Source organism: Olea europaea, chromosome 6 (genome assembly GCF_002742605.1).
Source record: "Olea europaea var. sylvestris chromosome 6, O_europaea_v1, whole genome shotgun sequence".
NCBI classification, from domain to species: domain Eukaryota; kingdom Viridiplantae; phylum Streptophyta; class Magnoliopsida; order Lamiales; family Oleaceae; genus Olea; species Olea europaea.
The window spans coordinates 27989567-28000044 of record NC_036242.1 but is presented as its reverse complement, the minus strand read 5'-3'; the positions used below and the strand labels follow the sequence as shown (position 1 = coordinate 28000044).

At 32.7% G+C, this 10478-nt stretch overlaps 1 protein-coding gene across 1 annotated transcript; it reads right to left on the bottom strand.

Moving 5' to 3' along the window:
- Positions 1-3302: 3302 nt before the first annotated feature.
- LOC111396330 (probable sulfate transporter 3.3) lies at positions 3303-9980 on the bottom strand. The gene is made up of 13 exons (XM_023022738.1): positions 9640-9980; positions 9487-9535; positions 9140-9347; positions 8873-9044; positions 8300-8365; positions 6144-6257; positions 5887-6003; positions 5676-5802; positions 4768-5054; positions 4469-4659; positions 4274-4362; positions 3956-4032; positions 3303-3865 (listed from the first exon to the last, which is right to left on the bottom strand). Exons 1-13 carry the CDS (start codon positions 9943-9945, stop codon positions 3665-3667), a joined length of 2004 nt encoding a protein of 667 aa, XP_022878506.1. The 5' UTR covers positions 9946-9980; the 3' UTR covers positions 3303-3664.
- Positions 9981-10478: the final 498 nt, after the last annotated feature.

Sequence of the window (10478 nt, the reverse complement as noted above, 5' to 3'; positions counted from 1 at the left end):
TTTTATGAATTTTCTTATTACTAATTATTTTATTTTATTAATAGCGAATTCTGCGCCATCTGCATATTTTGGAAGTTGTTCCAAGATGAATGATGAGGATGTTGATGAGGAGGTAATTTTATTTATTACATAATTTAAATTTTAATCATCGTTATTATGAATTTATGATGATATTGAGTATAATATTTCTTTCGTTTTTCAGGATCCATCTTCTACAATCTCTGAATCTGCCGATGAATGAAGTTATAAAAATGGAAAAACAACAAATTTAATTTTGGATAAAGAAGTGAAATTTAGTTACAATGTAATTGTATTTGTAATTACTTATTTTCGAATATTGTTTGTTTAGAGTATTTAATTTGGATGTTAACGTTTTTAAATTGTGAATTTGAGGGGGGGGGAATGTTACGGGGCAGTAAACGGGGCGTGACCGTGCCCCGCCCTACCCCGCCTAAGGCGAGGCGGGGCAGGGTATGTTTCTAATTGCTGCACTACTCTACAAATATCGGGAGATGTACGTGAAGCATGCGAAGCAGGGATTAATGGAGGAGATGATGGTTATAGAATGACATCATATGTGTTAGGAAGATGAAATTTTAGTTGGTAGCTTTTGTGATCTGTACACACATGGTTTTTTATATTTTTGTCGTTGTTTCTCAAGCGGATTGTCTTGTTGCTATGTACACGAAATTTTACGTGTGAAATATATGACAACATCACTTTTTAAATTATAAAATCTAGTAATTGTTTTCCACAGAAATTGCTTTCGTGAACTGTTATATTTTGGTCACAGGTTATTTTGGGTTTATATCCACATGGATGGTCACATTTGAAGATTGGTCACAGATCATGAGTTGCTTTGCACTGGATTACCGATTACATAATCACAAGCGGTTACTTTACATGATCTTTTATTATTAGAGAATGTCACAGATAACTTAATTTAGTGGTACATAACTTTTTTTTGGGAGTCAAATTTAATCCTTTTTGCGTTATTGGTCACAGATAACTCTATTTTGTGTCACATGTCATCACATTATGTCTCAAAACTGTTAGGTGATTACATGTATTTATTATTGGTCACATTTACATAAGATTTAGGTCACATGTTCATCATATTTTGGTCACATAGTTGTTACGAAGTCATATCTCAATTTTTTTCCCAAAACATTGGTGAGTACATTGCTGCACGTGGTGCTGTAAAAGAAAGCATTTGGTTAAGAGGATTGTTAAATGAAATTTGTTTTGTAAATGAATCTGTTAGTATTCATACTGATAACCAAAGTGTCATTTATTTAAGTAAAAACCTAGTTTATCATGACATAACAAAGCATGTTGATATAAAATTTCATTTTGTAAGAAATATGGTTGAACAAGGTGTGGTCAGTCTTGTTAAAATCCCTACAGAATTTAATCCTTCTGATTTAGGAACTAAAATTCTAACACTTAATAAATTTACAAAATGCTTGAAAATTCTGAACATCACCTAAAGACTAATAAGGTGATATTCAGAAGTTCATTTGTTGAAAATCGAACTAACTTTAATTTTTTCTTTTTTACAGTTTCCTAGAGCTAATGAAGTCAAGTAAGGCTTGAATTCACTAGTTGAAACAAACAAATAGTTCAGCAAGGCGGAGAATGTTAAAGTATGGGCTGCCTCACTATTTTTTTATGAGGCCTTATTACTTAAAATTGTTGGAGGCCCAGACTTTATAATATTCTTGCGTTTTTTGGAAGAACGTTTTTTTGGTGCCTCTTATGGATGGGTGTGTGCCGTACACGTGGCACACCCTCAACCATTGGATGAAGTCGGTTCAGTGACTTGTTTGATACTTCACTTGACCACTGGTTTTTCGTCTCTCTGATTATTTATTTTTCTCAAATTCTCTTTTCTCTCTCTCTCTCTCTGTGTGAGGGTTTTTCGTGATTTTCTCTCTGTAAAATGAAATCAAAATCTTTGTGATATAATCTTTTCTTCTGCTAGAAAGGGAAGGATTAGTGATCTGTTTAATCTTTTGAGAGGAATTTTGTAATAGAAAAGAGGCTAGATAAAATCAAATAAATCTCTGATTTTTTCGAATATTTTGTACGATTTCTTTGTGAAACTTAGTGAAATCTTGAGCATACTCTTGATTGAGGCTCAACGGGTGATTATGTCCTTTTGGACTGAACATCTGGGCTCCTTTTGGAACAAAACATATCTATTGTTCTATTCCTTTTACTGCTTTCAAGATTTTTGCCTTTTTTTTTTGTTTTGTAAATCTTTGAAAATACAAGTTTATTATAACTCTGGGACCAACATTATAAGTATATGCTTTAGCACATATTTTCATTTTTTAAATCGATTGTGCATATCAGGTTCCACCACATTAGCATGGGTATAGAATTTTGCAAATCCAATTTCTAATGTGGTTGTGCACATTATGCCCTTGTTTGAGCCCCATTTTTGTCAAGAAAATGCATTTTTGAATAGTGTAATGATGTGAAATGTGTGATTAAAAAATAAGAAAAAGTTTTAGATTTTCATGTAATATTATTTTATTGAAGAATGTATGGTTAAAATGATGTCAAAACACTGTTTAAAAATGTATTTTTTCAAAAAAAGGGGGTTCAAACAAGGGCTATATTATCTAATTGTTAGTCAAATAATTAAGTGATAGACAAATGAATCATGCTACACTTACAGAATAATTTTGACAGATTTTTTTATAGAATTACTGGAAATAAAGGAAAAACAAAAAACTGTCATTCAGATGCTGCCAAAATTCTGTCAACAATAATCCCCGTACATGTGGCTTTTTCATAGACAAATAGAATTGATGCTTAGTGCCCAAAATAATAAGTTGAGTGGGTATATTGTACTAAAAAGTGTTAGATCTAAATTGTAATTGGCTATTCACCTATTCAAATTCACAATTATTGAATTGTAATTAAAGCCAAAAGAGTTGGAAATTCGTAGTATAGGCCTTAAAGGAGTCAACAACGTCAAACATGGATCAAGGAAAAAAGTCAATGCAAAATTGTTCGCCAAACGCGCAAGAGGCGCTCGAGTTTTGAAAACAGAAATACGACGACTTGCTAGGCGCAACCCTGACACATGAGCTGCATATTTATTTGGTCAAATCTTGTTTGTGACTTTCAACAGATTTTGGCGTTCTATTCAACGTCAAACACCACCAATTATATATACCCAAGTCATATTTTGTTTCTTGGAATGGTTTATTAATTATTTCATTCAAGAGAACACATTATTGGAGATCGTAAACATATTCCTTTATCTTTTGATTCAATCACAAGATCAATTCATTAAAATTCCCAAATATTATTTTGCAATTAGCTGAGTCTTTATTTTAGTTAAGATAACATCCTACATAGTTCAGATATATCTTCCATTATTCTCTTGTTTCAATCAAGGATCAAAACACAAAAAGATCTAAAGATCAAACACCAAAAATCTATCTTTTTCAATAAGCCTTCAAAGTTCTGATGTTGGAAAGAGACATCTTGGGGTTCCGGGTGTTCCGAAATGAGTTTATTCTTGGTGATTCATGCCGAGGGAAAGACGTCCAGAGCAGTATTCTGCAAAGTGCAGGTTGTACAGTTGAAGAGGTTCTCTGCTGCTTTACAAGTTGAGGGATTAGAGTCTACTAAAGTTTAGTTGTGTCTAGACCCTGTAAGTTATCTTTTCTAGTAGATCTTTTTGACAAGGTTTGCTTGGAGATTTTTGGTTCTTGATTGTTGAAAAGTGAGCAGCTACAGCTTCTTCCACTGTCAAGAACATACAATCAGGTTTTGCAAATTCTCTATAGTCATCTGCTCTCAGCAACTTTTCAATCACCTCACTAAGTGGATTCACCAATACAAGCTGTGATTTGGAATAAACAGCATTAGGATATGGTAAATCCAAAAATAATGAATCATTTGTTAAAAGATTTTGAAGATTTTTGCTACTTGCCTCTAGACCCTTCTTCTCTAGTGCCATCCTCAAATCTTTGAAGAATGAGACTCCATTTGTATCAATTGCACTCACAGCTGGAAAAAGTGTAATTGTTCATGTCAGTGTTAGTTTTAGAACTATGTATCTTTACTCATCAAATGAAGAAACTATCATTTAGATCACTTTGTAACAAATCAAGAATGGCTTCTGGAACTTTGAAGTAACTTAAAGAATTATTGGGGAGGGAACAAAACGAGTCAGACTCAGACTTAAAAAGAGGATTCCTGACTTCTTTCTCTCGTTCAAAACCATGCATTAGATTTTCAATAAACTTACCAGACAAATTGAGTATGATGAACTTGATCATGGACTGCTGTTTGCCATTTTCATCCTCTACTTCATCCTCTTCTATCCATCTTGAAATCCTGAGAAACATAGAGAATTGAGGTCGTAGTTACAGGAAAATTGGGAAGCAAACACCCAAAAATGAAATTTCACAGAATTTTGTTAATATAAGTAGAAGCCAATTACCTGTCCTTCAGATAAGTTGTATTAGCAAAGTTAATTGGAGCTTCAATGCTTAAAATGAGGAAGCCTGGAACTCTAAGAGCTTCTTTGTAATGGTCAAGATCACGAAAAATATTCGTTCCTGGTATATTTCCCAACATTACAGCTTTCGGCCTTGTTATTTGTAGGAGCACCTTAAAAATGGATATACCTACCTGATAATTATGTTTTACCTTCAGATGTTAGCTTCCTTGTTTTCAAGTGGAATGTGGAGTTAAATGTTATTTTCTCGGGGTGTGGGAAGTGGAGGAATTGAAGCTTACAGCGATGGCAAGGCCTTCTTGGACGGAGATAAAAATGACACCCAAGAATGCACATAGCAACACTAAGAAGTCAAATTTGTCAATTTTCCAAATCCGATAGGCTGCTGGAATATCGATTAGGCCAATTACAGCAGTGATAATGATGGCTCCTAACACCACATTTGGAGTGTACTGAAAGAGTGGCATGAGGAAGAGGAGTGTCACCATTACTGTTACTGACATTATTATGTTAGAGACTGCAGTTTTGCACCCTGCATTATGGTTCACAGCTGATCTTGAGAAAGCACCTGCAAATGGTCAAGAAACTAATAAGCGCCAAGTCGTCGTCAATTTCTGTTGTGAATTGATCGCAACATAATGAAATAAACAAACAAAATACAAGAACACCAAGATTTATGTTGATTTATGAGGAAATCCAAAAATGGGAAAAAACTACCGACCGAGGAGGAGAATTTCGCTAATAATTAATGTGTGTACAACAAGATCTCGATACTCTTAATTTAAATTTAAAACTCTCAGGATGTTGTATGAACGTTATGACCTTAATATAAGTTGTGGAGAATACATATAAATCTTAAAATCCGAGTTATAGATGAATAGAAATCTAGAAAATGCTTTACACAGCGAAATGGGCCTGGCCCGATAACTACGTCGTTTGAGTGCCAAGCAATCGCCAAGCGACCTGCAGCTCTGCCTCTCGAGCGCCAGGCGAGCCAAGTCTCTGTTGAAGTTTTGACGATGCCGCTCCAGCGCCAAGCTAGCGGTCACAGAAATTGCGCTTTTTTCCCCAGTTTATAATTTGATATTTTCAAGATCACTTTAACCAAAACTTCAATACCCACTAGAATTTGGGTTAAACTACAACAATTTCGATATGTGGAACAAAAATGAAGATGGGATGGATATACCAGTTGTAACATAGCAAGAAGTGGATGAACCAACTATATTCATGAGTCCGATTGCAATCATTTCCTTGTTTCCATCTACTTGGTAGTTTTTCAGAGCAGCAAAAGTCCTCCCAACGGCAATTCCTTCCTGTTTCAACAAAATATATTGGCATACATCCAGTCGATGCCTAATGATTTTGACAAGTGAATATCTTTAACAAGAAATACTTACAGTGAGTGAAATAATGGCAGTGACAAGGCCAGTTTTCATTACTAGTCCCAAGTGACTTCCATGAAATTGTAACATGTTCCATGAAGGAGGATTTAATCCTTCTTGTAGTTTTCCAATCTGATATTAAAAAAAAAAAAAAAAAAACAGAGAATAAAGGAAGGGCAATATTGAATACAAATACACTACAAGAGATTTCGATTTTAATAAAAGTCTCTCTCGACCGACTCTTAAAAGCGAATTAATGAAGTGAAACTTACTACACTAATGCCATGATTCTGAGCTTTGAATACAAAAGCTAGCAGAGTGGAGAGAATGATTGAAAGTAGAGGGGCTCCTGCTGACACCCAAAACAGCTTTGGTTTTTTCTTGCTCTGTCACATTACAATACACAGCCATAAGAATGCTTATGGTTTAATTTTGACATTAAATGGTAAACGTATACAAATTTCTAAGTGGAATTGATACTACAGAAAATATTCAAGTCGAATTTGCGGAGATTGAAACTTGATTTTGATCGAGTTTGGAAAAAAAATAAATAAATAAATAAACTCTTAAGATGATTTTTTTTTTTTTTAAATTTTTTTTTTGTAGTGACTTTTTAAAAGCCAAAAGATATTTTTGAGATTAAGAAGTTGTTTTTGATATGTTTGGATAATTTTTGAAAGCGTTTTGTTTAGTTAGAAGAGCTTTTATAAGAAGTTGGCCTAAGGTAGATTCCTCGCAATGCTCTTCTCTTCTACAAGAAGTGAAAGCAAAATCCCTACCAAACGAACAATTAAAGAACGTTTTATATTTTTGCTATTCTTTTAACTTCAATAACAATCAAATAATAGAAAAAATAAACCTATATACAACCAATATTTCGAGTTCAGACACACAAAAGAGAAGGAGAGAGAGTACGAGACACCTAAGTGTTCATAAAACTAGAATTTATAGGTGACAAAAGAGAGATGGTCGAATGAAATATTCCTTGTATCAATCGGTTCACATATGTAAATATAGATGCAAATCTAGAGGCAGACCTATTTATTTTTGAAAATCTCAAAAAATTTAAGCAAATGATCTTAATTCTTCACTGACAAGAAAAGTTATTATAAAAATTTTAAAATTATGACATTTCATATTTAAAATTATGGTTTATTCGAAAGTTGTGTAAAAGTTGCTTTTAAATCATACATGTTGAAAGAAGGTAGTAAGCTCACACAACTTGATGTGCTAGGATTTGCCATAAAATATCAAATTCAATAAATTTAAGTTTGAAATAAGAATTTAGGGTCTGTTTGATTATAAAGATGAAATTTGGGTGAAATGAAAATGAATTCCAGGGAATTGAATTGCCTAGAAATTGTTTTCCTGGAAATTTTCAATTTATTGTGTTTGATTGGTATAATTTTCTACGTGAAAAATGTTAAAATAAAAGTATTTTTGGTGTTCGTTTGATTTTGTTTTACATGAAAATTGTCAATTAAAGGGATAAAATTTTCTAGTATTGAGGATAGAATTTGTTTACATTGCAAAAAAAAAAAAAAAAAAAAACCCAAAAAAAAAATTTTTTTTTTTGTTTTTTTTTTGTTTTTTTTTTAATTATTAAAACCCAAGAAAATCATTTATCTTTTGGTATTCTTTTGGCTTTATTTTACATGAAAATTGTCAATTAAAGGGAATCTTTTTTTTTTACAATAATTCTTAAAATTTGTTTCCATTGCCAATAAAAAAAATTAAAAATTAAAAATTAAAAATTGCTACAGTTACCGAGAAATGAATTCTCACCCCTCAATTAGATGAAAAATATCCATGTGGCAACAAAAGCAAGAAAATCAATTCCATGGAAAATAAATGGTATCAAACATCATTAAGGGTCAGTTTGAATGTAAAGATGAAATTGAATTGCCTAGAAAATGGATTCCAGTGAATTGAATTGACTATAATTGTTTTCCTGAGAATTGTAAATTATTGTGCTTGATTGGTATAATTTTCCAGATGGAAAATGTTGAAATAAAAGTGTTTTTTTTTATGTTCGTTTGACTTTGTTTTACATGGAAATTGTCAATTAAAGAAAAATATTTTTTTACAATAATTCTTAGAATTGGTTTCCATTACCAAAAAAAAAAAAAAAAAGTCGCTACATGGTGAGAATTCAAATTCCACCAAAATAAGGAAAATTCCAAATTTCAATAAATCCAATAAATGCAATTCCATGGAAAATATAACATATCAAACACCAAAAGTTGGAATTTCCAATTCCAATTCCAATTTCATCTTTTTCTTTTTGTCTTTTTTTTTTTCCATTTCCATGCTGTCAAACACTCCTTAATTGAGTAAAAGATGAAAAACTTATTCCATTTTCCATGGAATTGGTTCCAATCAAACACTGCCTTAGAATACAAAAAATAAATAAACGAGAAATACGTACTATGTGCCTGGTCAAGAGAAGGAACAGGAGGAAGCAAAACCCCATTAGTATAGTTTGCCATGACCACTGCACAAAAATCACATAAAAACAAGAAAAAAAATTAAATAATTCTGGATTATTGATTTCTTATCCTCACTAAATTGAGATGAAATATGAAACGAATATATTTTACATAAAATTAATAATTATGTGTTAGCATGTGGATAATTGTCTTTATGTGCTTTTTATTTTTTTTCCCTTTTTGGTTTGTGGGGAAAAGGCAATAAGTTTACTTTTACAATATTAGACGTGAGAGAAAATGTTCATGAATTGTCTACAAAGAACTCTTTTAAAATAATCACTATTTTTTTGGCCGTAAAAACGGATCAAATTAACCCAGTAAAGTCAATTAAAAGTGAGTAATAATCACCTTAAAAAAGTGGATAATAAATAATTCGTTATGTATTTATACAGTAAAACGTATTTTTCTATATTGAAACAGTAATTTGCAAAATTTATCCATGACATGCTAGCTGCTAGCATATATAATGAATTTATGCAGTGCAACTCAAATTTATTGAGAGAGAAACTAACCTCGTTTGTGCGATGGAAAACTGAACTGAGAACAGGAACCAAACCCATTTTTTTGGTGAAATTTTCTATGCCAAGAAGACTCTTAAGTTGCTGAAGAGAAACAATAATAGCAGCACCAGCCATGAATCCAACAAGTGTTGCTTTTGAAAGGAAATCAATAATAAATCCAAGCCTAAAAAAACAAACTATAGATAAGCTTTTCCTCTTCCCCAGTTGTTAAGACAAGTAGGAATTAATGCCATCAGTGATCATTAACTAATAAACAACCTTAAAAAACCCAGAGAAGCTTGAAAAAGACCAGCAAAAAATGTTGAAGAAAATGCCAGTTGAAGAAACAAGATAGGGTCTTTCCCTGGCGAAACTTCTTGTCTTAGCATTGATCCCATAATCAACGAAGCAATGGAAACTGGACCCACTGCAAGATCCCTTGAGCTTCCAAGAACAGCATATACAAGGGGTGGCACAAAACTTGAATCTAAAAAAGAAAAATAAGATATTTAGATACTGGGTTCCATGGTCGGTTCGTGATCCCTCGATGTCGAAGGCTCTCGTTTTACAGATATCGTCGAAAACAGCCATGCACTAGATAAAATTGTAACAGAAGAATTACTTACAAAGACCAACAATTGGAGGCAAATTAGCTAGCTTTGCATAACTAATACCCTGAAAAAGTTAAACCCAAAAAGAAAAATTATTAGAAAAACAGGAAAAAAAAATAGTCATGAATTAATTAAAAAAGCAAGAAAATGGAGTTTTTGATGGCATGCCTGAGGAATGGCTAGACTGGCAATAGTGAGGCCAGAAACAATATCAGATTTGAGTAATTTAAGATTATATTTAGGACCCCACTGTAGTATAGGGAAAATATACTGAGCTCCAAGTATAATTTTCTTTTTGGATGACTGTCCTTTAAATTGCCGGAAAGGGTCATCAGGAAACAAGGTTTCTTTGAATCTTGTCTTCAGTTTTTGAAGAGTGCTCCGGCGCGGTGGTGGCACCACCCTAAGTATCTCTGTCTCCATGGTGACTATCTCCACCGCGCAATGAGAATTGCTTGCATTTGGCGGTTCCATTTGGTGTACGTGTGACTTTGATGATACGATGTAAGGGTGGTGGTGGTGTATGCTATTTATGTAGTTTGGCTAGTATGTTCATTTACAGCAGTTATGCCAGGTGGGCCCGCAATAAAACTTTTGAAAAGACCGCTACTGTGCAAATTATTACTGGTCCACTTGGTCATAGACAAGCAAATCTTGGTATGTGTGCGCAATCTATCCCTCATGTACAATAAATCTTCTTGGACTGTCAGTCCACCATTCCTCTATGATCTATCACGTATTCGCATGTGTATTATACACAATTTATTTTATTTATATACCGCCCTCTTATGTTTTTTCAAAAAAAAAAAATATCATTCTTTTAATTACTAGATTAATATATGGTTTATCTATATATATATATTTTTATTATCTAAACGGTGTTCTTTATAAGTAGAATATAACCTTGTCTATTTATATAGCTTTCAATTTGACCATTTTGACTGAATAGTCGAGTTGTCATTAGAGAAATAAAGTACATGACTTCAAATTCAAAGTCGGCTCGAGGA